The sequence below is a fragment of the Bactrocera dorsalis genome, chromosome 5 (assembly GCF_023373825.1).
Source record: "Bactrocera dorsalis isolate Fly_Bdor chromosome 5, ASM2337382v1, whole genome shotgun sequence".
Taxonomy (NCBI): Eukaryota; Metazoa; Arthropoda; class Insecta; order Diptera; family Tephritidae; genus Bactrocera; species Bactrocera dorsalis.
In genome coordinates, this window is record NC_064307.1 from 4,032,440 (window position 1) to 4,059,721 (window position 27,282).

Below are 27,282 nucleotides of genomic sequence, written 5' to 3' on the forward strand. Positions count from 1 at the left end.
GCAGGCTTAATTGCTGATAAGAATCGTGTAGTTAATTTAAAATCGTTATTTTCTATTTAATATGTATAATCCCCTGCAAAGCTTCTCCAATATGTCGCCACTAAATCTGTAAATCAGAATGGTTACTAATCAGCTTATCAACAGCTGTTCGCCTTTTCGAAATAAAAAAGTAGACTCCTTGAATGTGAGATAAGACTGACTGATTTACAGCTATGAACATTGTGAGAATTATATATGTACTTATGCCTATATACAATATAATTAGATTTACTACAAGTTTAGTCTCTCATATTTGCTGTAAAATTTTCGTAGAAAATGTCTCAAATTTGCAACGAAACCTACTTAGAGATATTTACAACAAAACTACTTACTAACGGATATACAGCTGTCGGTAAGCTTATTTATTACACTAACGCGCCAAGGCTTCCAGTAGACGAAAAGACTTTTCTCTCTTCTCCACTTGCAAAAGCAATGTCGACTAATCGATAACAATTCGAAAGCATGAATGATTTGGTAAGTTAAATAAATTTTTTGTTTTCCATGTTTTCTTGGTCTCAAGATATATTTATTAAACCCCGAACATCCTTGATTTCTAGCAAGTGGATAAAACCTCCTTATTACGAAATATGCAGTAATCGTTTTCATTAACTGGTCAAAATTTATCAGTTATGGGAATCTATGCCAACTTCTTTTTTAATGTTTCTTATGTTCCAACATCCTTGAGATACTGTTGAAACTCCATACTTGATCTTCCCTGAACGGGTTATATCAAGATTGCCACGATGTTTTTTATACCCATTAGGAAACGTGGAGACCATCTGAAATATATACGTAAATGATCAACGTGACGAGATGAGTCGATTTAGCCATATCTGTCGGCCTGTCTGTATATAAGCGAACTGGTCCCTCAGTTTTGCAGCTATTGATCTTAAATTTTGCGCATGCCCTTTTCTCGTTATGCAGCTCCACATTTATCGGATCCTTTGATATCAGATAACTATGGCATACATCTGCCATGCATTGGTAGTATAGTCAAGGAAAATATTTTTTATACCCTTTTTATACTATAAGAAAATGGACTTGTGAAGGATATTATACAGTAATTTCGTTGCCGAAGTCTTTTCTTATTTCCTGGGGGCCTATTCTGTAACTCGATTCGAAAAAAAATCAACTCGAATTCGGATTTTCAAGCCAATTTTCGGATAAAATATTCGATAGCTTTTGAGTTGTAGAAAGCAAAAACGAAAATTGTACGTATTTATTCTGGCACAGGGTGGTACAACTTTCGCATAATTATAAATTAGATCCGAATTTCGAATAGAATACATTTTCATACATACATTTCATTGTTTCAAAAATAATTTCAAAAGAAAGATGTACAAATAGTTTAATTCTAAAATAAATTTTTATTAAATGTATGATTGTGATATCCTTGTTAGGATCGAACTCTTAACCTATGATTGCCTAATACTACTTGTATAAATACCTTACGTTCTAACCTTAATTATTTTTTATTTTTTTATTCACTATTTTAAAAAACTTTACTATTGGAAAATATATGTGCGGAAATGCTGTGAAAGGCACCCATTGTCAATATATAATATTTATACATAAATTTCTACATAAAAATATTATATGCCTATAACTAAATAAGCAAAGCAGTATCAAGAAGACCTTGAGCTTTGCATATAAAATTAGATTACCTTAATATAATTTACGAATATAAATACATATTTTTAAATACCCAAGTCCGATCATGAGCTGATCGTTCTGCACTTTGCTTGGTTTTAGAGACTACTAAGCCGACGTTTACTTATAATATTACTTTTCTAATCAAGAAAATAAACATTTCAATACTTATAAAAATACTTTAGAATTACTAAAATTCTTACATTATTAGCTTAAATAACCTCATCAATTAGCTTATATGCTTTCTAAATTTTAACTCCCTGTTTATTGCTGAAAAGCTTTAAATAATGCAAATTCTAGGAAATGACCTTATTTATAGTGAATGCAGACTATCTACAGCTAGCTGCTTTCTTTCCTAATGAGATATATAAGTATATAAAGAAATAATTATTTTCATTGGAATGTCACCCTAATACTCAACGCTTTAACTTTTGTAATGCTTTCAAGCTTCGAGGCCACGAGTTCCATGTAAATAAGAAAACTAACTAGCTTGGACGGCAGTCCCCGATATCAGATACAATGCCTTTGTAAACAGTGCTAAATCTAAATTTAACTCTGCTTTAGAATCTCTTCATGTCATAAAAATAATTGCTTTGAAATAAGCATTGTTATGTATATAAATATATACACACATGTTTAAGAACCGACTGACGCTATTGTCGCCACTACACATGCGCTTCCCTTTCCCCATCATTCTATCATTCTTCTTTGCCGCTCATCACACGACAAATCTTACAGCCAACCCATCAAACGCATGCGCACAGCGGGCAACAATATGAACGTCGCCACCACCCGTGCTAGTCAATCGATCCGATTCGTCTGCAACCGGCCAGCAGCGCCATCTGTGTCGCCCTGGATGATCTTCTCAATGAATTCATCCCATTGCGATTGCCATTTTTGTAGCGCTACCTCCTTTTGCTGCTCATTTAAGGCGCTGTACACCAACGAGTTAATCGCCAATTTCTTCAGTAGACGCATGTCGGCATGCGCTGACGCGATACCCAGGAAGGCAATATAGAAATCGTGTGAGAGTGGCGTCGCACGCCAAAATGATGGATCATCTGATGAGATCACAACGGTAAAGTTGTCGGAAAACAAATGTGAACAGGGATGATTACGATAGTCGCTGACCAGTTGCAAGACTTGATTTGATATGGGATTAATTTCGACGGGAATGTTGCGCTCCTTTAGCGCCTGCAAGACGAGCGGATGTTTGGTGAGCGCGAAGCCGTGTCCAATACGCTTAGTACCAAGCAAGACAGCGTCAATAAGGTTTTCATCGACGGCAGCACCATACCAGTTCGTCTCCCCGGCGTGGAAGTAGAAATCAATGTCGGCCGGTACGCTAAGTAATTGCGGTATGAAATCTTTCAGTGGCCGGCCGAGCTCCTCTTGACCAACTAAATCGAAGCCAGCTACGAAGTCGGGATATGTGGCCTAAAAGTGGCGAGATTTTTTCTCTTTTAATATTTAAAAGGTGAAAAGGTTTGAAAATTCTTACCTTGATCTCGACGCAGATACGAATGTATTGCTCAACCGTTTCGGGACTTGCATTTCTTATGGGCGCATATATCATTTTCGAGCCGATGAAGTCCGGATATTCTTTCATAAATTTTTCCAGCGTTTCCTTGTAGATGCGCACCGTGTCGAGTTCAGTATATTCTCCGTCATCCAAATCATAAAGCTGTTAAAAATATATTATAACAAGAAGCGTTATTAGATCGGTGTTTTGTCAAATAGATAAGGTATCTGTTATTTTTGTAAAATATGAACTACTCAAAGAAATATTTTGTTATCATAAGATTTCATCTAGCTAACCAAAAGTCCCTTCTTATGTCGAGTCGGTAACAATGAACCCTCTTTGTCACATAAAGACGAAAAATAAACACAAACCTGTGGCAGTGTGCTGCGGAATTCCAGGTATTGCACGCCGTCCGCACGAAATTCCTTCAACGCATTGTAATAGTAATCCGCCCAAACGGGGGCATAAGTAATCATACCATCCAACAAGGAAAATATCTCCATAAAGCTCGCCCATGCCTCATTATTGTCCAAAAACTTCTCTTTCGGGTACAGAGTGAGATGTTCGCGCAAAAAGTCGTCCACTGCTGCAGCGCCATGCCTAGCACGTATCTCTGCTAACAGCGTCCATACACAATCCTTACCATCGACCGCAAGTGTCGGCTTAGTTCTGGCGAAACGCAAAGATACCACCTCCAAACTACCGCTACTTTCACAAGCCCACAAATTCTCACGATACGTGAGCGTGATCAAAAAATCTGTGCTGCACATAGCTGTATCGTGTGCATGCAGCACACCTCCTTTTGGCATCGCCTGCAGGTACCCAAATAGCGGTGTCTTAGCGATGTCCTCCAATACGCTGAAGAAGTGTTTTGACGGTTTGAAGAGATGCGGCGTCACAATTCCTTCCTCATACTCGTACGTTTTGGCTGCCATAATGATTTGATTGGCAAGTAGTTCGCGATCATTCAACTCAATCTCTGCGCCCAATCCCCTGGACTCCTCATAGCGAAAGAATGTGCTGCGTTCAGCATTGTAAGCCTCCGGTGTCGGACGATTATTGCGTGCATTGCCATCAGGTCTATAAGCATAGGCTGCCATATGCGATGCGGCCAATTGGCTGCGAGTATGGAAGCGCGCCAAAACGACGCTACAGAGACACGCGACAAGCGCTAAGCGCAAAATTCGAAACATTTCGACAGCTGACCTCCAATAAAACTACTCCAAGGCCACTCAATTGTTTTATGGAGCACTTCCCGTAATTGACGTCCACGTTGCACGCCTTTCAAACGCGTACTGGGAAGTTATCGCCAAGAGCGCTGCTAATTTAACACGTCCGTTTGAAGTGTGACGGTAATCTATAAATGAAAGAATTTTGGTAGTATTTTAGTTCAGGCTTATGCCGGCTTATCGGCCAGTTAACATATATATGTATGTGTGTACACTTTTGAAAACCACTTCGAGGGTCGATGATAAACACTGGTAGGCAGAGCAGAATATATTACTTGTCGATAAGATAAACATTGCGTTAATAGGTACTTTCTTATGTATTAAGTAAGCTTATATAACAAGATTAGATTGTGGCTCATAAGCCTTTCAGCCAAGTGTTCGACCAAAAATGTCCCCAAGAAAGAAATTTCCATTGATGAGCGTTATTTTGGATGAATTAATTGATTTGGCAACAATTTAGCTTTATCAATACTGTAACTATTAGGGAAGTCACACAATTTTGGAGAGGGTCAATCGGCTATGACTTAATCACCTCACTAAACATTTTTTCCATGTTTTAAATTTGTAAAATGCCACTAGTACTGCAAAGTTTCAATAAACAATATCATATATATGCATAGTTTTTTCCAAAAAAATATAAAAAACAAGTAAGGAAGGGCTAAGTTCGGGTGTCACCGAACATTTTATACTCTCGCATGATAAAGTGATAATCGAGATTTCATTATCCGTCATTTACATATTTTTTTATTTTGCTGTAAAATTAATTAGAATTAAATTCTGAGAGATTTACCGATATTTTCGGTGAAAAATTAGGTTAGGTTAGGCACTGAGTTCTTCGTGTTCGATATAAGGGACCTTGAAAAGTTATATATATGTATGTGTAAAGTTTTATTCCGCTATCATCATTTGTTCCTAATGTGTATATTATACAGAGAAGGCATCAGATGGAATTCAAAATAGCGTTATATTGGAAGAAGGCGTGGTTGTGAACCGATTTCACCCATATTTCGTACATGTCATCAGGGTGTTAAGGAAATATTATATACCGAATTTCATTGAAATCGGTCGAGTAGTTCCTGAGATATGGTTTTTGGTCCATAAGTGGACGACGCCACGCCCATTTTCAATTTTTAAAAAAAGCCTGGGTGCAGCTTCCTTCTGCCATTTCTTCCGTAAAATTTAGTGTTTCTGACGTTTTTTGTTAGTCGGTTAACGCACTTTTAGTGATTTTCAACATAACCTTTGTATGGGAGGTGGGCGTGGTTATTATCCGATTTCTTCCATTTTTAAACTGTATATGGAGATGCCTGAAGGAAACGATTGTATAGAGTTTGGTTGACATAGCTATAGTAGTTTCCGAGATATGTACAAAAAACTTAGTAGGGGGCGGGGCCACACCCACTTTTCCAAAAAAATTACGTCCAAATATGACTCTCCCTAATGTGATCCTTTGTGCCAAATTTCATTTTGATATCTTTATTTATGGCTTAGTTATAACACATTATAGGTTTTCGGTTTCCGCCATTTTGTGGGCGTGGCAGTGGGCCGATTTTGCACATCTTCGAACTTAACCTTCTTATGGAACCAAGAAATACGTATACCAAGTTTCATCATGATATCTCAATTTTTCAGTTACAGCTTGCACGGACGGACAGACAGACATCCGGGTTTCAACTCTACTCGTCACCCTGATCACTTTGGTATATATAACCCTATATCTGACTCTTTTAGTTTTAGGACTTACAAACAACCGTTATGTGAACAAAACTATAAAACTCTCTTTAGCAACTTTCTTGCGAGAGTATAAAGAATGATCGTTTATCATTCGATAACGAACGGTTAATCGAATAAATGACGACTTACGTCTATCCGAATACTGCAAACCGAATACTATTATTCGAATAATACACTATCCGGTCAGTCGAATACTAAGAGCTCTAATTTATACATTAAATATTACCAAAGAAACAACACATTGCATTTCTGAAAAACATGTGATGTTACATCACCTCTCCAATATTCACAACTCACATCACAACATCGCAGCTCAAAACATAGCATCACATTATTTGTTTCGATTACAAAACATTTAAACTCTTAAACATCACATCACTTCAGTGCTTGAAGTTACAGCACATTATTAATCCCCACGGCACATATGAGACTAACAACATATACAACGTTACAACGAACAGCAAAATAATAACTGACGCCATACAAACATATCGTGATCACATCGCGTTATTTCAGTCATATGATATTATATCACATCAATAAGCGATACAATATCTCTCGAATGAAAAAACACAACACTTAGTTTATAAGACCCAAAAGAGCCGAGCCACTTTCTTGGTCGAAATCTCACCACTTCATTTTTATTTTTGTTCACCACGGAAATTTACGATTTTTACATAAAAAATTTTACTTATACACGCACTCATTACAATTTCGTATTTATATTGTCGATCCACTGGTTCCAACGTTTATGCCATTTTTCGAAAGCTGCCTCGCGCTCATTGCCACTGAAGGCACCGTAAGTAATCGAGTTTGAAGCTAGCTGTTTCAACAGGCCAAGATCTGCCTTTCGCGAAGCGATAACCATAAACGCCATATAAAAATCGTGCGTCAGCGGAGTGGCTTTCCAAAATGAGGGATCATCTGATGCAATGACCACAGGATAATTGACAGCAAAAAGCACAGAGGCGGGATGTGTACGCAAATCGCCAATGTATTGCAGTACTTGATTGGATATTGGATTTATTTCAATTGCAACGTTTCGTAAACGTGCCAACTGCAATACTTCGGGATGCTTAAGCAGCGCCAAACCATGTCCAATGCGTTTCGTGCCGAGAAGAACGGCGTCGAGTAGATTTTCATCGGTGTTGGTACCATACCAATTTGTTTCGCCGGCATGAAAATAGAAATGGATTTCGTCTTGCAGAGCAAGCAGCTCGCGAGCGTAGTCATGTAAGGGCCGACCCTCATCTTCCCAACCAACCAAATCGAAACCGGCGAAGTAATCAGGGAAATGAGACTATGGATAAGCAAAGTAATGCGCTTTAATAGCGATTTTGCGCCAGAAATTTATATTCCCTACCTTCAGTAGCAACGCATTGCCCAAATACTCTACGAAACGAGCGTCGGACACTTTTCTTGTCGGTGCGTAAATCAGGCGCGAGCCAATCCAGTCTGGATACGAAGCGCGAAATCGCAAATCAGCATCGCGCATTACACGTGTCGTATTCAAAAGGGTGTAGTTACCGCCACTCAAATCATACAACTGATGAGAGAAAAAAAAAGCTAGAAGCAGTCAAGTGATCAACGGTAACACACTCACTATCGGCAAGACGGAACGAATTTCCAAATATTGCACGCCATCTGCATAGAACTCCTCCAACGCCTTATAAATGTAGTCGCTCCACACTGGCGCATAGGTCAGCAGCCCCACCACGAGCCGAAATATGCTGCGGAAACGCTTCCAGACTGTATCCTCGTTTGGAAAATGTTCTAGGGGATACATAGTCAACTGCGCCAGCAACTTCTTATCGACAGCATCGCTAAGCACACTTTGTCGCAATTCGCTCAGCAATGACCATTCGCACGACTCTTCGTGCTGTGGCTGCAGCAAAGAGAAGCGTAACATCTTATACTCTTGCGTCTCACTCTTTGCTACACAAATCCACAAATGCTCACGATAGGTCAGCGATAGCAGATACTCACTGCTACACAACGCCATATCATGCGCATGCAAGACACCACCTTTTGGCATCGTTTTTAGGTTTTGAAAGAGCGTCGTATTACCAATTTTCTCAAATGAGCGGAAAAAGTGCTGTGCCACCTGAAAATGGCTTATGTTTTTCAAACCCAACTCCAGTTCGTGCTGCTTCTCCAACATGATCAACTCATTGACGACGCGTTCTTTGGCATTAAGCAACACGCGTCCGCCAAGTTGATTATTTGACTCCTTCTCCAAGATATTGGCGCGCATTGTTTCATAGATGCGCACTCGTTCGGCAAGTTGCGCGTAGCCATGCAAAGCCGACAGGTCCAGCAACAGCGCAAATACCAAAAAATTGCTCAATATGAGGAATATTGCGAGATTTCTAATCCAGCGCAGGTTCGCCATGGTCACAGTTGCTCAAGCGATGTTCACAAACTAACTACATAAGTTTGGACGAATGAGTTGAGTTTGCCGCGTAAGCTCACTCTCGTAGCTTTGGCTGTGCGCTAGTTTATTTACTTAAACTCTCACTAATCAGACCGAGCTCGAAATTATAACAAATGTTGGCGTCACTGATAAGCGGCAGCAAAGCTGTGTTATTTAATACGCAACATTTAAATTCACAATAATTTATTTTATTTTTTGTTTAAACAACTTATAATTTTCTTTCTTTAATTTTTAATTTTTTTTTCAATAAATTTTCTCGTATTTCGTTTGGAAATAACTAAATTGCAGCATTTGAAAAGACCTTTGATGACAACGAAAACAGTGTGTACATCATTTAATTTTTTAGACGCGGGAAATTAAAAGAGATTGACACGTTCAAACGTTGCATAAGTTGTTAAAAGTGCTATAATGGGGATTGTGATAACTTTCTAGTGCCGAACCGACCCTGAGATTTGTAAAAGGTGATTAACTTCGAGGTTCCCTAATTTTTCAAATTTAATGGGAATGTTTATTATCTATCGAAAGAAAATTTTTTGGCATTTATTTTTTGAAGATTATCTCTTTCAAATGCTGGCCGCGTCAAGGTTTTAGATGGTGCATCCATTTAGTCCAATCTTCCATGACTGGCGAATGATACGCGTCATATTTTTCTCCGAGGCTTGAATTAAAGCGGGATTGTTCACATAGACTTTGGACTTTACATATCCCCACAGCCCATGGCCCAAAACGTCAAATTATCTGCTTACTGAAGTGTTCTCTCAATAAAACCATTGTTTGATGCGATATATTGACCTGGCAATCCAACTTCAATTACGTTTATCTCTCTTTTAACTACGATCCCAATGCTGAACTTGAATGTCAACTTTCTCAAACGATTTCAAACCAATTTACATTTTTCAAACCTCGAACGTACCCAACAATTTGTAAAAATATTACACGAAAGAGATGATGCAATAGTGAAAAATATACACTGACAGTGAAATTTACATTTCAAATTTTTTTTAAATAAACGTTATTTTCACAAAATATAAACGCCTTTAGAAAACTTTTATATATTTTTATAATCGAACATTTTATAACATTTCCACACTCAACGGCTTCGAAACTTCTGGTTTAGACTGATTTAAGGGAATTAATAAAATAGCACATTTTTTAATTGTTTCCAAAGAGAGCTAGTGAAACCACAAACAACGAAGGCGCATGCGACGTACTCTGCAGCAGCGAGATCTACAGGCTTTAGATCTGAACACCTACAATATGAATGTAGGTACACAACATCAACAACAACCACAACAACTTGAGAAGGTAAAAATTTGAATTTGGAGTATAAGTGGAGCGAAATATTTATTTCCAATGCCTTTGACAGTATTCAGACACGCCGAACCAGAGGCCGGGAAAGCCACCCGTCGCAGGTTTCCAGCAAATGGCGATAACGACAGCTCAACCCATGACACTAGAAAAACCAAACTCGGTAATTAAAAATAATATTCATGTATTATATAATATTGAATGCAAAATATTTTTGCTTTATCAGAGTTCCGAGCAAAGCATGAATCAGGGCCTTACTCGTAGCTTGAGCATGGTTGATTTGCCTTCGCAGCGTGGGAAGCTGTTGAGGGTATTTTTTATACTTAAAATTATAAAATTCTTCACATTTCATTTGAATTTCAGCTGCGCGCTGGTTATGATCATTTGACTGGCGAAGAGGAGGAATTGAAAAAATTTTGTGAATCAGTGGATCCAAATATAGTTTTCGACGAACTGCAGCCAGAGCCACCGCGTCCAACGCAGTGGCAAACAGCTCGCTTGCGCGCTGGTTCACCAAACAATTACTCATGTCCGCCGCCAACGCCTTGTCCTTGTCCAGACACTTTCAACAGACAGAGAGAACAATCATCGCGGATACAGAATTTTTCCTCATTCTGTCCGCCAGGGGTAAGCTCAATACCAATATACATATCTTCTGCAAATTTCCCATATTCCCTTTGAGTTCTTCACGACTTTGAAGGTTGTTGGCGATTTAGGAAAACGTGAAAATTTTAAAAATTTGAATAAATAACTTTTTTTATCATTTTCTTACACACAGCTCAATACCGGTGTTACGAGTACTCCATATTCACAGTCAACACGCCGTCGTTCGGTAAATGATTCACAACTTATAGAAAACTTAGAATTTTTCTCAAATTTATATTTATAAATTTCAGTCCTATGATGAATACCCCAGCATACCGACACGCCACCAGGTAACACCATATATATGAGTATTTATTTACGCCAGTTCTGCAATACAATCTATTTTTTTAGTCGACCAGGGATCCGACAATGTCAATGTGGTCACCGCCGATATCACAGCCATCACCAATGAGGCAGTCCACGAGACCATCGACATCGACTAGGGTATGTATCTTCGGCGTTTGTTGTGGCTTCAGTTACATAGAAATTAATTCTTCCTTCTTTGAAGTACTCGCAAGATACGTCTAAAGTGCTGTACGAGTCCCCGCGACGCAGCCACTATTCACCAACAAATGTGAGTGTTGTAATTGTTGGACTTAATTTCATATACAAATGCTCCCACAAATACCCTTCTAAATCTTCCAGCGAATGAACAGCACACCCTACATGGGCCTGGCAGGACAACCCTTCAATGTAACGGTAATTTAAAACAATGAGCAAACTGAAATCCAAGTAGTATTACAAAAATAAAGCTGTCTTCGATTCGCCATTTGTCTAATCGCTATATTTGCGCGTTATAGTATGTTCGATTCACTACTCTGCAAAGCTTGGCAAATCGAAGACAGCTAGGAACAGATATACTGAATAATTAATTGTGTATTAAATATTACTGATCGCCTAGAGACAGCCGCAAATGATGGCCACGAAATGGATTACGCCACCGGGCCGTATGCCGTCCGCCTTCATGCAAGACTCTACTCTAAATCACTCCGTGCTGCCAACGGTATGTATGACATCGATTTCCAATACTTAAAAAAGCATGAAATAATTTCCTCTTCTAACCATATAAATAACCCAGATGCGAGAAGCTTGGACACCCCCATCATGTCCAACGGTATTTTCAATTTATTGAGCCACCATATTAGAAAATTCAAATATTTTTTATTTTTAGGATATTGATGAGTCACTCATATGCCACACGGCGGAGGTAAATTTCTTTATAACATTTAAAATTATTTTGTTATAATTTTTGTATCCATAGACCACCGATGAATGTCCCAATAAAAATAAGAATATTCCTTGTGAGGGTTGCGAGACTAATGAGAAGACTTATCCGCCGCCACCGCGCTGCAAGCCATTACACCCGGATATAGCTAAGGTGAACGGGTGGATTGTTTGATGCAGTTGCCGGCATGTCGTAACAATTTCATTTTCAAATTTCTTTTTATAGAAACTATGCGGGGACTTGCCACTTTTTAAAATACCACGACGCAGTAATTATTCGCTGAAAGCATTACATTAACCACAATTATGCGCTAAATAAACTTATTTGCAGTGGAAGACGATTTCATTTGCATTAAACGCCGCGAGCAATGGGAGCAACTGGTCAGGGATCAAACTTGCCCGGGCGCTATACAGTCGACAATCGATGGTTCGGTTGATTTCAATGCGCTCGCTTTTAATATATTCTTCGGCGAGCAGCGTTTGCCCGACTGCTTGCCGCGCATTGAACCGATCACGCTGCTCGAGGCGTTCTTTATAAGAGTCAATTACGAGCGTTGCCAGATAAAGAAGTTGGAGGATTTAACATATGCCAGAGACCACCCAGAAGAAGAGGAGACACATGCCCCGCCTCCACCGAGTGATGAGTGCGTTTGTAATGCTTAGTTCAGAAATTAAAACAATATTTAATATTTATCACGCTAGTTGTACGCTAATTGAAAAATGCTTCAAACGCAAATTTGACACCGATCTGAATGCGGCGTTGGAGAAGCTCTTTAAAGCGGAAAAGGGTTTCACATTCCTATCCCCACAGGCGGTAAATAAATTATAAAATATTGACTTAAATATATTTAAATAATTTTTATTTTTACAGGAACAACCACTAATGAGTATGACAATGGAAAGCACCAGTACCGATTTGCCGGGCATACCAATCTCCATAAAGGCCTTCACAGGCACAACCAAGCCAAGAGAATGAGCTCATATGAATGACGCAGAGAAGCGATAAGAAATATAATAGACGCTCAATTTATGAATATGTAAACTTATTTACATAAATAAACTAGAATTTTTCCTCAAAGAGGGAGATTACAACTCTAGTGTAATAGTAAGGCTGAAAACACATTAGAACACAGGATAGGCATTAAAGTTTGCAGGAGGTAAGTAAACTTTATATGACATCAATTTACGACATTTTACTCAAGATGGGAATCGCACTTGGACTACTATACATAGACCTTTGTGAAGCCATTAAATAGACTTATTGTATCCAATCTTAAAAGTCGACAAAACGCCTTAAAACCAAAGCAGATTTGCTTAGGCCACCAACTCAGTGGAATAACTGAAAATGTGAGCTTTCTAAAATTTAAGTCTAGATCTCACAGGGGTGGATAATCGTGGTGATAGGATGTTACTACCTCTGCGACTGTTATACGATAAGATTTTCAACCTTATAGTTTGGACGTTGCCGTCCTGTCAGAGCACATACAACCAGGGAGAGACTAGTTTTCTTTTAGCAAAACCCTTACGGGATCTCTTACTATCGACCTAGGGCCTTTGGACAGCGCTAATCAAGCTCCCGCGAAGGCAGGAAGAAACCGAAGCTCATTCCCACTCTATTTTTAGGGGGCTGGGGTGCTCAGCTCGTCAGCTCTGCAGTAACCTGCGGTTCGGTTAACTCCTCGGTTTTCCTCAAAATTCTCCATCCAAATCACATAATTCGACAAAAACTTTTCATAGATTCCAATTTTTCATACAGTTCTCAACACTTTTCAAAATATTTCGAAAATTCAAATTAAATAAACACTTTCCAAAACGTGTTTGACATATACATAATTATGTAAATAAGTAAAACAACAATAGTTTAATGAAATTTTTGTGGAATAAAAGGCGAAAGTTCAAGCAAAATTCTAAATTCCTAGTAGAATGGTGGAAGTAAGTGTAGAACTTGTTGAATACAGCTTCAAAAGCCGATTAAATATACCGTTTTAATATTACACTAGAATTACTTCAATACAGGAAGCTCAAATCGGAGTTTCCGAAGCAACGGCAGTCAGCGAGGCTTTGATTGCAGACCTCAGGTAGGTGATGTATGTGTACGCACCAGTACACTTCTCGACATACTTGCATATATTTGAAATTTGCCACCTTCTCTCGCACAGTTCCGACAGCAAAAGTCAGCTTCACTACGAAACAGCTGTGAACCCTCCACATCGGCGGCGGCGGCCGCCGTACGTGCGAGCTACGACAACTGCGGCTGCCCGACCCGCAAGGTGAGTGCGTGTCACAACGCATAATCAGTACACTTGATTATCAATCCGCTCTAATACCATACACGCACACAGCTATCAACCTCAGCCTCCTCATCGCCGACACGTTTCAACGCGAGCACAATGCCGAAAATATGCTCGAACGACTTGGACACCGGCGTTGGCATGCTATCATCAATGCCACAGGTGAGCTAGAAACAACCAAAAAAAACACGCCTTGCAAATATGAGCATCAATCCTGACAAAACAATGAACTCTTCCTCAAACTTAGTCCACGTACGGGATGTCTCGCAACAGCTGTGGCCATTCGGCTGCATCCCTGATACAAGATTCTTGCAACAATCTAAGCAAAGCTTCAACTGCATCTTGTTGTTGCTGTTGCCCACATTGCGGCAAACCGCAGGACCCAACACAAACAACAACTACCACAACAGCAACATGTCCGCCACCCAAGCCCCCACTGCCATGCAGACCGAAGCCGCAACCGACGAAGGAGGAGACACCATCACGTAAGTTGCTACTACATAGACTAATGCACATACATACATGGGTGGTGTGTGGGTGCTGTGGTTAATTAATCCGCAAACATATTTCCACATCTGTATCTGTGCTTGTACGTGTCTTTGGTGTTTGTTTTGCAGCCGAGGTGGAGTTCAAGTGTCGCATGCGGAAATTGCAGTTGGAAAATTTGGTTAAAGATCAGTACTGCCCAGGTGCCATACAGAGTACAATTGACTGTGAGCAGGACTTCAATGAAGCGTCCTTTCGTCTGGTATTTGGTTGTGATCCATTGCCCTGCACGCTACCCACCGTGGAGCCCATCTCACTTTTGGAAGCGTTTGCAATGCGTGTCGAATTGGAGCGTTGTTTGCTCGCCGAGGAGACAAACTATGCTGAGCAGAGAAGATCATCGCGACGTGGTTCAAACGAGTTGGACGAGTGAGTGTTAAACTTGTTTAATAACAAATAATGTTGCTCATGCGTTTCTGGCTATTTTTTATACAGAGTCGACGAATACTTCAATAAGAAGTACAAGACGGCTCTTAACGAAGCGCTGGCGAGCTTCTTGAAGGCGGAGAGGTGTTACTATCTGGAGAATCCAGATATGGTGAGAGTACTTATTCTCTTTTTAAAACTATCATGTTGCAGTGACCAAAAAACACTGTACACTCAACGCTTTCTTGTGAAATCTGAAATTAATGCAGACAAAGATTTATTGGTCCCTTCATCCTTACATCTGCGACAAAACTTGCTAAAACTCTTTACCCAATTGAAATTTCACATTTAGCCCTGAAGGTCCGAAATGGAGTGGTATTTTTGTAATTAGTTAGGGGTTGCGACGACTCCAAATAGATTGAAGGAGCTCATCGTATAAACTACCAAAACTATCTCATCAAAGATTAATAGAACCTTTGGCTTAACATCCATGCCCTTTATAACGGTATTGGTGTTGCAATCTGGCATCTGGATTAAAAAATGTGAATTTTTGGTCGTCAGTCAATTTGTGTGGAATAAACCGTGCAAACACCTTTCGTAAGCCCAAATGTTGGGTCAAAATGCGATAAATCGATGTTTTGGAGCTTTTCAATTCCATTTCCGTGAATTTCAATGATGATTTCGGCTGATTTTTGATGAATTCAAGCACAGTTTCGATGGAATTTCGGTGATCGCGGATATTGATTGGCCGACATTGATCGTCATTTATGTCCTCACGACCACTTAAAAACGTTGCAACCACTCGTGCACTCTGCTACGGAATAGGCAATCATCGCCATCAATTGAAATGTTTCGGAAAAAATTTTACCAATTTTAAAACAAAATTTAATGTTGACTCTTTGTTCGATGCTCATTTTCGCACCGATAACACAAACATACTGACACTTAAAACGCAATATCTTCCAATCCATGAAATGTCATGAAATTCTCACTGAACAACCGATAAAGATAGCAGATTCTAACGCACTAGTCGACATATAGATGGCGCCACCAGTGGGCGCTAGATTCAAAAAGTCCTGTTTACTTTGAAAGGCACTTTGCAGAAATGTAAAAACTCTGTTCTAAAAACTCTAATCGAAAATTTTCCTATTTACCGAAAGCATTTATGTATACATATGTCGTTTTTCAATACTGATAATGATTTCTCTTCCTCACTGACTCTAAATGCAATATATTAATAAGTGTCGGAGACTGCAATACTGATGAAGAATTGCGCTATAATATTGTAATATAAATCACTCCCATTACAGAATGCGCTCAGCATGGATGCACAAATCAATAAGACCTGTACATGCCTGCCAAACAGCTCTTTCAAAATTACCGCCTACACGGGGAATACGAGACCCAATATGCAATAGAATGCTATCGTTTTATTTTTTGTTTTAATTTAGAAATATGTATTTAATATTGAAAATTCTTATTTGTTGTAAAATTTTATGTTTGAAAGAATAAAAGACGTGAGCAACACGAAGATAACAAAAGACTAAATGAAGTGATCTATTCACCATGTGCCGGACATCATGCAAAGACAGTAAGATAATTCTAAAAACTATATTCAATAAAAGTCAACAATAAAAAATATTGAAAATAACAAAAATGGGTTGCGAAAAGCGCTTTCAAATATTGCAAAGGGTTTAGCAAACAAACGACCACCAAACGAGCTCGTGCGCTGAAATCAACAAATATGCCATACAACTACAAATTTATGGTATACAGAGTCGCAATCTGCGCCTTGTATGCACCGTTATGTAGACGAGGCGAATTGAATTTAAATTTGCCATCGCTTATTACTCATTGATTTACGGGCGGCTTGACGACCAGCTGTTGATCGGTTTAATTGCGTGTGAAATTGCTGTTCGTCACCGCAGTCGAGTGCAACAACAAATATAACATTTCCAATCATTTGACCAGAGCAAATAAATAAATAGCACACCTATACACGCACAAATACATCTGCACATATATATGTGTGTATGTATGAACATGAAACGACACAAAGAATCGTACTATCAGCGGAAAAATATGAGTATAACAATAAATAACTGTACGTGTGTCCGCCTGTGTGCTGGTAGGTGCAATTTTAAATTTGCATAAAAAAATTGTAAATATTTCCATGCATTAACAGGTTTCAATTATAGTACAAAAAATTTTATGATAATTGTTATTTTTTTATTATTGTCAAATGCAATTAATATTAATTACAAGAATCTACAAAATGATGACTTTTATGAGTTATAAATTTTTACTTCAATCGTGCTACAGTGGGCGGTCTTCAAGCTAAGTGATTGAAAATATCAAGCATTTGCGTTCAAAGCACATACAACAACAACAACATCTCGAAATATCCGCGGTAAGAGGGATTCTCGAGAAAAAATTAATTTTATTATTTTCCTCATTTTTAAATCGAATTACAATATTCTATTTGATGCTGATTAGAAAGCAAACGAGTTGTAAGAGTAGAATCACGAACGAGCTCATTACATAGTATACTACTAATATATGCGATCTAACGCTGGAGCAATAAGCATCTGAAAACATGAAAAAACGCTAAATTCGTTTCCACCCATGCTTCAATAATATTGTTCACAAATACAAGAGATTCCTAAAAAAACTTCAAGAACTTAGTTTTGATAATTCATGTACGAGCGTTCATGTTAAAGCGTTGCCTGTACTTGTATGCCAGCTAAGTGTATGCTATAAAAACTCGATCTAAACAGTTTCTTCGAATACTGTGCAGTTGCCTTGGACAATAATCCAAGCCAAATTTGGTGAAGATACCTCATCAAATGAAAAATTCCTCCATAAAAGTACTTGATTACGATCGTTTTGTCTATATGAGAGCTAAGTATATGCTATAGTGGTCCGATATATGTACATAGATTTTTCTGACTAATGATTCTTAGAGAGAAAAAAGCGTCTGCAAATTACGGACCGATATCTCAAAAATCGAGAGACAGATAGACGGGCATATTCAAATCGACATAGGCCACGCTGGCGTTTTCATGATGGGATTGTATGAAAAGAATTTCACAAAGCGGCATCGAGAAGCAGTCGAATATATGCTTCGGAGCATTTCTCATGTGAAATACGTGTTTTGAGTTTGAATCATATTGGAATCGAGTGTTGTTTAGTAATACTAAGTAATCAAATATCACTTTAAGCTTCAACTATACTGATGTAACACTAATTTTTCAGTTCATCCATCACTTCTCCTCTTGGATCCATTGCTTTTTATAAACACTTTGGAGATATCGTTTAATCTCCATGAAACAGAGCATTATATAATGTTACTGTTATTTTACCTTGTATTTATGTACATACATGGAATTGTTTCTACTTTCGCTTGAAATATGTTTTCACATATTTTCTTATGAAACTGCTCGCACTGGAAACACATCACACTCACTCATACTTAGTGGCATATGACTCAATTACGTTATATTATGACTACAACTCAGTTCTTCTGCAGTACTCATTTCACCATTGTGTATACATATGTACATATGCATAAATTATATTTCCATTATTTTTGTATTTATAACTTGACCTTTAATCTCATAACAAACCACCAATAAAAAGCCTCATTCCAAACTGTTGATGTGAATCACAAAAATACGATTTCATTTATTGAATAAGACTATCTTTGCTTTTATACTTTCTTTATGATTTAATGCATTCAATCAGCCGAATAATTGTTATTATCGGTTCATGCACTTGCCTTATCAATGTTAAGTACACACAAAAACAAAAGTAAATACATTGTAATTTCAGTTGATTGTGTGTCCGAAATAAACGTTTGTTAGGAAACACTTCAGTTGATAAAGAAAAATTACACGCAATAAATCTAAGCGCACTAATCTCACTACAATTTATTTTATATTTATATTTTATTGCATTCAGCTCGATTTATGAAGCTAGTCACTATAACTGCTACCTCAACTACATAAATATACATATGTATACTTTTTAGTGTATGTACATATGTTTTACTATATAATAGGCCAATTGAATCCCCCAAAATTTGGAAAAAACAAAAACAAAAATAAATCTTGCCATTGGAATAGTAGATAAACCCAGAAACGGTATGAAACCGATTTCGAGGCAATGATTTTGAAGGCAAATTTTTTTAGAGATTGTAAAAATTTCTTCGTCAGTTTTTGAGATATCCTAATGAAATTTAATTTAATACGTAGGTGCATTTTGATATAGTATTGATCATTTTCCGAAATCGGTCAGATAAGTTATGTATGTATCCCATACAAGCGACAATTCAGATTTTTTAAACTTTTGCCTTAAAAATCACTGACTCGAAGCGGATTTTGACCCATGGACTCTTAGGCAAAGTTGTAGAACACATTCTGCATACTCCATTTTATAGAAGAAAGCGATCAAGATTGCAAGATGCGGATTAAACGCTTATGTGTTTTAGAAGTTAAGATCCTTAATTGGGTCATTTCTAAAATTGTATACCATTTAATATTTTTTGACAATGAACAAACCACCATCCGAAAATTTTATAAGTAGAGTTATTACTTTATTACTTAGAGCCATCCCTTCATTCCCTAGTACCTTAGTAAATAAAAACACATTGGTATTCACTTCACCGCTAATATCAGCCGATTATTTATAGTATACATTAATTTTTATAAAAATAAATGTAGCCAAATTGATACGCTTCACTTGCCTTAAGGTATAAAGGACATGATCGGGCCACAAAGACTATAGTCTGGGTGAGTTATCTTTTAAAAAAATTTCTTTCCTTTCCTTAGCTACACAATTTTTTGTCATATTCTGATTATAGTGCCATCTAGCGGCATAAGGCTTCATAGGAACATTCTTCTGGTTTCCCAAAGATTACAGAAAAATTGGTAAGAATTGGTAATAGCATAACCGGTTCAGATGTCTAGTGTCTTTACATAACGGGTGATTTTTTTGAGGTTAGGATTTTCATGCATTAGTATTTGACAGATCACGTGGGATTTCAGACATGGTGTCAAAGAGAAAGATGCTCAGTATGCTTTGACATTTCATCATGAATAGACTTACTAACGAGCAACGCTTGCAAATCATTGAATTTTTATTACCAAAATCAGTGTTCGGTTCGAAATGTGTTTTCGCGCTTTACGTCCGATTTATGGTCTACAGCGATGAGGCTCATTTCTGGTTGAATGGCTACGTAAATAAGCAAAATTGCCGCATTTGGGGTGAAGAGCAACCAGAAGCCGTTCAAGAACTGCCCATGCATCCCGAAAAATGCACTGTTTGGTGTGGTTTGTACGCTGGTGGAATCATTGGACCGTATTTTTTCAAAGATGCTGTTGGACGCAACGTTACGGTGAATGGCGATCGCTATCGTTCGATGCTAACAAACTTTTTGTTGCCAAAAATGGAAGAACTGAACTTGGTTGACATGTGGTTTCAACAAGATGGCGCTACATGCCACACAGTTCGCGATTCTATGGCCATTTTGAGGGAAAACTTCGGACAACAATTCATCTCAAGAAATGGACCCGTAAGTTGGCCACCAAGATCATGCGATTTAACGCCTTTAGACTATTTTATTTTGGGCTACGTCAAGTCTAAAGTCTACAGAAATAAGCCAGCAACTATTCCAGCTTTGGAAGACAACATTTCCGAAGAAATTCGGGCTATTCCGGCCGAAATGCTCGAAAAAGTTGCCCAAAATTGGACTTTCCGAATGGACCACCTAAGACGCAGCCGCGGTCAACATTTAAATGAAATTATCTTCAAAAAGTAAATGTCATGAACCAATCTAACGTTTCAAATAAAGAACCGATGAGATTTTGCAAATTTTATGCGTTTTTTTTTTTTTTAAAAGTTATCAAGCTCTTAAAAAATCACCCTATATTATTGCTTTATAATATATATGCATCCTTCAAAATACTAACTTTATAATAAAAGAAAAAATAGAAATAAATATTTTTGATTAAAAATCGAACAATTTCTTCAAAACTTTATTCCTGTCATCTAATGTAATCGCTTTTATTGATTAATAAGAATTCACTGAACGTTTTGAAATAGCTAATAATTTATAAGCAAAATTTTATTCAATACTATACAGTATACTCTCGAAAAGTAAATTCTCAGAAAGTAAATAATCGCGGAAAAGTAAATCACTTTTAAGATTACACATGCACCTCGAAAAAGTAAATTTTTTAATTTACTTTTCAGAGAGTGTGATAAAAAATTCGAAACGAAGCAAGCAGTGTTTTTTACGATGTTGCAAAAACATTTACTCTCTTGTTTATCGCGTCTTTCTCTCTCTCTCTTTCCTACTTTGAGATATATACATACATATGTACTTACCATTTTAGTTCCTCATTTCTTTGTGCTACAATGTTTTTGTTTTGCTATTGCCTTACATATGTACATACCTACATATTTCAATATGTAACGATGCTTCGTTAAAATTCCTTTTTTTTTGCATTTTTTACTGAGAATGTAGGTAACGGTAAATAATATTGTATTTGCGCTTTTTATTGAGTATCCCGTCGCTTGTTTTACATGCTGTAGTTATTATTGATGCATCACTTGAAAAGAATAGTCATTACGCAAATTTTAAGTCCTAAAAAATGTCAAAAAAGCAAAATATAAAACAAACGAGATTGAACTTTGTTCAAAAAACAGAGATCATTGCAAAAATTGACAAAGGTGTAAGTGGTAAACAGTTGGCATTTGATTATGGTGTTTGTGAAGCAACAATAACAAAAATTAAGAAGAAGAGATTTGAAATTTTAGAAGCAGTTTCAAATTCATATGGTGATTTAAACAGGAAAACACTGCATAAACCAGAATTTATTGAGCTGGAACAAAAAATTTATGATTGGTTTTTGATGCAAAGACAACGTAATTGTAATGTTAATGGCGCAATGTTAAAATCAATTGCTAAGACGGAGTTTGCAAGACTTTACCCACAAAAACAGTTTTCTGCAAGTGATGGATGGCTGACAAACTTTAAGAAACGATATGGCATTCGCAATCTTAAAATTTGTGGTGAAATACTTTCGAGTGACACAGCAGAAATAACTCCTTTTATTCACAAGTTACGGACCACAATGGATGAAATGGGAATAACCGAGGCACAGTTATACAATGCGGATGAGTCTGGTCTCTTTTACCGTATGCTGCCAGATCGCACATTCGTAGCAGCAACTGAAAAGACTGCACCTGGCCGAAAAATACTAAAAGAAAGGATAACATTTATGCTGTGTGCAAATGCCGATGGATCCCACAAATTGAAACCCATGGTGATTGGTAAATCTGCAAATCCACGTTGTTTTTCCGGATTCAACAATCCATTGGAATACGTAAATTCTAAAAAAGCGTGGATGAACTCCCAACTGTTTTCTGAATGGTTTCACAATTCGTTTACTAAACAGGTAAATAATAAATATAAATTTTACTTTGCTTTATTAATTTTCTAAAATACTATATGTTAACAATATTGCAGGTTCGTACTTTTTGCTCAGGAAATAATTTACCACATAAGGCATTGTTGCTAGTTGACAATTGTTCAGCTCATAAGCCAATTGAACGGCTAAAGTCTGATGACGGTAACATTGTAACAATGCTTCTACCACCGAATGTGACAGCGGTAATACAGCCAATGGATCAAAACCCGATAAGGCTAGTTAAATTGGGCTACAGAAGCAAACTTTTATGCAACATTATGGCACAGAAACATTTGACCATTGCATTAACATTAAAGCAACATTCCATTCGTGACGCAATAATGTTGCTAAAGTCGGCTTGGGACGAATTGCCACAAACCGTCTTGATCAACGCTTGGAACAAAATAAGAAAGTGGGGTGATAATGAGTACGATGAGGAAGATAATATTCCATTGGCTCAACTTATTGAAACGAGTGTGAATGACGAATACGCTCAATTACTCCAGGAAGTGTCATTATTGTTGGAGAGGGTGGGTAATAACACTGTAATTGATAGTGAGGACATTGAAAACTGGAATGACGACAAAGAAACTGCTGATGAAATAGAAATTTTGTCAGACACTTCAGATGGAGAAGAAGTCAGCCAGGAACCCAAAGTGACATATGCGGAAGCAATTCAAAGCGTAAACAACTTGATCCACTGGTTTAAACATGAAAACGATGCAAATCAGGTGTCAGACTTATTGAATTGTCGTACAAAAATGGTCAGAAAATATATTGCAAAAGAAAAAAACAAAAGAATATTCAAGATTTTTTCTCTTCATAGTAAATACATATGTATGTATGTAAATGTAAATATGTTTTTCATGTAAATCCATATGTTTTATTGAAGCAAATAAATGAATGAATTTTTTAAGTTTAAAAATGCATTTAATATTATAAAAACAGATAATTTATGTATACATTTGGAAAAGTAAATTATTCGAACAAGTAAATTACCCAAAATACCAATCGATTTACTTTTCGAGAGTATACTGTATTTATAAAGCTCTGAAATGTTGACACTCAACAAGTTGAGGCAAATTTGAAAAATGCTTTATGGCTTAAGTAGATATTCTTAGCTAGATATTATAGCTTAGACTTGAGACATACACAAATTCATACATTCATATGTATATTAAAAACAATTCTGCTATTTTTATAGTTGAAATCACATATGATTTATCACTCATAACTCCAACCATGTCATATAAGCTTATCTGTCTATAGAAAGTGCGTGCAACCACATGTGAGTGTATGTATGTATATGCGTGTGTTCAACCGCCAAGCCACTTGATTATTTGTCCATTTTAAACCAGCCGAGTGTTATAAATATTTATCTATACAGTTATGTACATAAGCAGATCGGTATATTTGTTAAGATGCACACAGACACATGAATGTGCACTTAAAAAATTAACACCTTTAGACAATTATATTTTCATTGATAATAAAGGTGGAATAGTTAACAAGTGGTTCGCTACTCGCGATGGACAGTTTGAGGAGGAGTAAGAGGAAAACGCAAAAGAGCGCTTAACAACAAGACGGTAAATGACTGATTAACTTGGTCTACAGAACCCCATTAATCACTTTACATGCTTTTAGTGCTAGATTATTTAGAACCATATTTATACTCACGTGTATAAATGTCTGTCAAGTATTACTGATTTTAATAATGAGTTTAAATTAAATAAGAAAAAAATGTTAACTTGCCTATAATACCCTTTACAAATAAGAAATACAGGGACTTTGCTTTTGATCGTTCAGTTCAGTGCTCCCATCTAAAGAATTTGTTCGAGGATTGTATCATTGTTTTGGAAAATAAAATTGTCAAGCTGGTGGTTATGGAGGCAGAAAACCATCCCCAAATAATTGGAGTAATGCTACTTAATTATTGGTAGGGTTCAATACCAAATTCATTCCGGTTACGTACACCTGACGGTCTAACTATGTTTAAGGTCACCCTCGGCAGCAAGGACGAGTGGAACGACTCCAATCTCGAGTTGATGTTGAGGAATAGCACGTTTCGGTGGTACACTGATGGCTCGAAAATGTCGGAGGGAATCGGTGCACGGATCGTGCGTCCACACATTAAGCTGTCCATGCCTATGGGAGAGTTCCCGAGCATCTTCCAGCCAGAAGTTTTTGCCATGAGTCGGTGTATAGAAATAAACCTCCATCGCAACTATTGCAATGAGCGAAAAGCCATTCTCAGCGATAGTCAAGCGGCACTAAAATTGATCTCCTCTTATGAGATCAAATCGCTACTAGTGCAGGAGTGCAGGGAAAGGCTGAACAGCCTTGCGGAACAAAACCAGGTACACCTAATCTGGGTGTCTGGTCACAAAGGTATAGCCGGTAACGAACTGGCGGACGAGCTTGCCCGCTCTGCAGCCTCCACCAAGATGGTAGGACCCGAATCCTTTACTGGGGTAGGTCCCCATACCATAAAGGAGCTACTCCGCAAGGAAGAAGTAGTGGGCAGGAAAGAGCATTGGCAACAAACACACGGTATGAGACATGCCAAGTTGCTAATTGGAGGATACAACTTAAGCAGGTTCAAAGTTGTAATTAACCTTCCCAAGAACAAACTCAAGCTACTGGTCGCATGGTATACCGGCCATTGCAAGCTGAATAGGCATCTGTATAACTTGGGCCTATCCTCTTGCGCTAACTGCCGGTTCTGCAATAGGGAGCCTGAAACTCCGGAGCACCTGCTGATCGACTGCACAGCAGTCTGTAGACGCAGGATTAAGGCCCTTGGATCCATGTTTCCGGATAGGGGTCGCATCACCTCACTAGCACCCGGTAGTCTATTGGACTTCATCAATGCGCTGGGGCTGGGTGAGTCTATGTGATTTAGGAGAGGGCACAATAGACCTAAGATCACGGTGCATTCCTCATCTTTAAACCTAATCTAACTATGATGATAAAAACAAGACTTCACCTGATAAATGAGTCTTGGAATTGTACTATGAAACGAACGAAAGTAAACTTCGGAGCAAAAATATCAGAATGAGTATTAATATTTTCATTTTTATTTCCATACCGACAAATACCATTGTTGGAATTGAGACCTCACAGAGAAAAAGGCAAAGCAACTAAATTTCCATTACTCTACAATTATGTAAAAAAGCGACGATAACAAAAATGGAACACACAATATCATAATACTACTACAGTAAGATAATACTATATTGAAGTAAGTAAATACTGTGGCAAATGCAACATGAGTATAATTCAGCCACTCGTTTACAAATGCACTGCACCGATGAAGAGTATATACATACTTACATGTCTGTATGTGTCAATGCAGCGTTGTTATTTTTGCTTCTTTATCAACCGCCCAACAGCTGTTGTTGATAAAAAACAAGCAAGGCAAAGCAACAACAGAGAACACAAATAAGAAGTTCATTGTTCAACAGACTGATTATTGAAGACATGATTAAACACACCAATATCTACATACGGAACAATCAACAAAGAGAAGCAACTTTGAGGGCAAACGAAACAAAGAGAGACACAAAATTAAAAGTGAATGTGTGTATGTGTGGTAAGGAAGCCAAATAGCAATTTTGAAGGCAGGTATTATGCTTATAACAGCCAGCTGAAGAACCAAGCAGCTTGCGGGAGAACGTTTCAAAAATGTTTTGCGAACTTGAAATACTAGATCAAACACCAAGTCACCAAGTTCCTAGTATATCTACATATGGTATGTGGAGTATATGGATATTTATATATATTGTATATATGTGCGAGCGTTATCAGCCATAAACAACCCATTTCGAATATTATTAACAAGTTACACATATAGAAATTGTAGCTTTTCAATATTTTAGAACACACACACACAAGTTCATATTTTTGTTTTTAATGTTTTGCATTTTTAAGTGTTAACAATTTAGAAAAAATAACAAAAACAAAATGAAACATTTATAAATAGTCCGAAGCCAGTTCGAACGCTGTGCACTGAAGCGTTGAAGAGCGTAATAATTGTTTGTTGTTGTAGATGTGTATTTGTTTTTACTTTTGCTAACTAAGGCAAATAATTGTTGGCAAACAAACTTTTGTTTTTAACCGTTTAACCGTTAGTTGCGCGTTTTATTGGCAGGAAAGGTGTACGATTTATATTAATTGTTTTGCTGATTATATATTATATATATGTACATATGCACTTTTAATTAAAATTCATTTTTATTTTTAATTTCCTTTTATTTTAAACTAATATTTAACGAAGTCTTTCATGCATGCGTGCTAACGCGTCGATTTTAAGCTTAGCAAAAGCTGTGCAAACAATATATTTTTTTTTATTTAAGGAAAATTTAAAAAGTAGACACATAAATACATAAAGATATGTATAAATATAATAAAAACATTTTTAACTTTATTTTTTATAAAAATATTTTTGTTTATATCAATTTTCCAACAAACTACCCAACTTACTCTCAAATTTGTTGTTAACACTTCTTAATTTATTTTTGTTATATTTTCAGTATCACAAACTCTTTCGAAGAATTACTTTTAATAATAATAAACAAATTAAATTCTTCTGCCGATTTTTTTTGTTGCTATTAATTCTATTTGTTTGTCATTAACAGCCGCTTTTATTTAAATTGTATTATGTTATGTTTTTTCAGTCACGCCACATATACACAAGCACACATCTACTTTGTTGTGATCGTCAACGATTTGGTTTCTTTCTTTCTTTTCAAAAGAACGAAATTCTAGCGCCAAAGCGATCGCGCAAAACACATTTTCATGCTCAGAAGTCAGCAGTAAAACT

The 27,282-nt window shown here is 37.3% G+C and overlaps 5 protein-coding genes across 5 annotated transcripts; 3 read left to right on the forward strand and 2 right to left on the reverse strand.

Annotated features, from left to right (window-relative positions):
* Window positions 1-1,561: 1,561 nt before the first annotated feature.
* On the reverse strand, window positions 1,562-27,282 carry LOC105232649 (adenosine deaminase AGSA). Its single transcript, XM_011214422.4, has 4 exons — window positions 26,943-27,282; window positions 3,583-4,568; window positions 3,191-3,373; window positions 1,562-3,126 (listed from the first exon to the last, which is right to left on the reverse strand). Exons 2-4 carry the CDS (start codon window positions 4,402-4,404, stop codon window positions 2,491-2,493), a joined length of 1,641 nt encoding a protein of 546 aa, XP_011212724.2. The 5' UTR covers window positions 4,405-4,568; window positions 26,943-27,282; the 3' UTR covers window positions 1,562-2,490.
* Window positions 6,572-9,725, reverse strand: LOC105232646 (adenosine deaminase 2-A). Its single transcript, XM_011214417.4, has 3 exons — window positions 7,778-9,725; window positions 7,538-7,720; window positions 6,572-7,474 (listed from the first exon to the last, which is right to left on the reverse strand). Exons 1-3 carry the CDS (start codon window positions 8,564-8,566, stop codon window positions 6,881-6,883), a joined length of 1,566 nt encoding a protein of 521 aa, XP_011212719.2. The 5' UTR covers window positions 8,567-9,725; the 3' UTR covers window positions 6,572-6,880.
* On the forward strand, window positions 9,725-13,565 carry LOC105232647 (uncharacterized). The gene is made up of 17 exons (XM_011214418.4): window positions 9,725-9,913; window positions 9,975-10,079; window positions 10,143-10,226; window positions 10,280-10,543; window positions 10,695-10,748; window positions 10,813-10,851; window positions 10,913-11,005; window positions 11,070-11,135; window positions 11,207-11,260; window positions 11,463-11,564; window positions 11,640-11,675; window positions 11,733-11,768; window positions 11,823-11,939; window positions 12,012-12,054; window positions 12,117-12,429; window positions 12,488-12,599; window positions 12,657-13,565. The coding sequence occupies exons 1-17, from the start codon at window positions 9,809-9,811 to the stop codon at window positions 12,759-12,761; spliced, it is 1,728 nt and encodes a 575-aa protein (XP_011212720.2). The 5' UTR covers window positions 9,725-9,808; the 3' UTR covers window positions 12,762-13,565.
* On the forward strand, window positions 13,592-16,577 carry LOC105232648 (uncharacterized). The gene is made up of 8 exons (XM_011214421.4): window positions 13,592-13,717; window positions 13,786-13,863; window positions 13,945-14,055; window positions 14,128-14,238; window positions 14,324-14,561; window positions 14,694-14,991; window positions 15,058-15,160; window positions 16,299-16,577. Exons 1-8 carry the CDS (start codon window positions 13,709-13,711, stop codon window positions 16,404-16,406), a joined length of 1,056 nt encoding a protein of 351 aa, XP_011212723.2. The 5' UTR covers window positions 13,592-13,708; the 3' UTR covers window positions 16,407-16,577.
* On the forward strand, window positions 21,642-23,385 carry LOC115065912 (jerky protein homolog-like). Its single transcript, XM_029549092.2, has 2 exons — window positions 21,642-22,448; window positions 22,520-23,385. Exons 1-2 carry the CDS (start codon window positions 21,642-21,644, stop codon window positions 23,330-23,332), a joined length of 1,620 nt encoding a protein of 539 aa, XP_029404952.2. The 3' UTR covers window positions 23,333-23,385.

Excerpts from the sequence above, each read along its gene's own strand:
- LOC105232649 (XM_011214422.4), bottom strand. The coding sequence starts at position 4,404 with ATGTTTCGAATTTTGCGCTTAGCGCTTGTCGCGTGTCTCTGTAGCGTC. Across the intron at positions 3,374-3,582 it reads TCCGCAGCACACTGCCACAG|CTTTATGATTTGGATGACGG; the intron begins GTTTGTGTTTAT and ends TATTTTTAACAG. Across the intron at positions 3,127-3,190 it reads GTATCTGCGTCGAGATCAAG|GCCACATATCCCGACTTCGT; the intron begins GTAAGAATTTTC and ends CGCCACTTTTAG.
- LOC105232648 (XM_011214421.4), top strand. Across the intron at positions 14,056-14,127 it reads GCGGCTGCCCGACCCGCAAG|CTATCAACCTCAGCCTCCTC; the intron begins GTGAGTGCGTGT and ends ACACGCACACAG. Across the intron at positions 14,239-14,323 it reads TGCTATCATCAATGCCACAG|TCCACGTACGGGATGTCTCG; the intron begins GTGAGCTAGAAA and ends CCTCAAACTTAG.
- LOC105232647 (XM_011214418.4), top strand. The coding sequence starts at position 9,809 with ATGCGACGTACTCTGCAGCAGCGAGATCTACAGGCTTTAGATCTGAAC. Across the intron at positions 11,006-11,069 it reads GACCATCGACATCGACTAGG|TACTCGCAAGATACGTCTAA; the intron begins GTATGTATCTTC and ends CCTTCTTTGAAG. Across the intron at positions 12,600-12,656 it reads CATTCCTATCCCCACAGGCG|GAACAACCACTAATGAGTAT; the intron begins GTAAATAAATTA and ends TTATTTTTACAG.
- LOC105232646 (XM_011214417.4), bottom strand. The coding sequence starts at position 8,566 with ATGGCGAACCTGCGCTGGATTAGAAATCTCGCAATATTCCTCATATTG. Across the intron at positions 7,721-7,777 it reads TTCGTTCCGTCTTGCCGATA|TTGTATGATTTGAGTGGCGG; the intron begins GTGAGTGTGTTA and ends TTCTCTCATCAG. Across the intron at positions 7,475-7,537 it reads GCAATGCGTTGCTACTGAAG|TCTCATTTCCCTGATTACTT; the intron begins GTAGGGAATATA and ends GCTTATCCATAG.
- LOC115065912 (XM_029549092.2), top strand. The coding sequence starts at position 21,642 with ATGTCAAAAAAGCAAAATATAAAACAAACGAGATTGAACTTTGTTCAA. Across the intron at positions 22,449-22,519 it reads ACAATTCGTTTACTAAACAG|GTTCGTACTTTTTGCTCAGG; the intron begins GTAAATAATAAA and ends ACAATATTGCAG.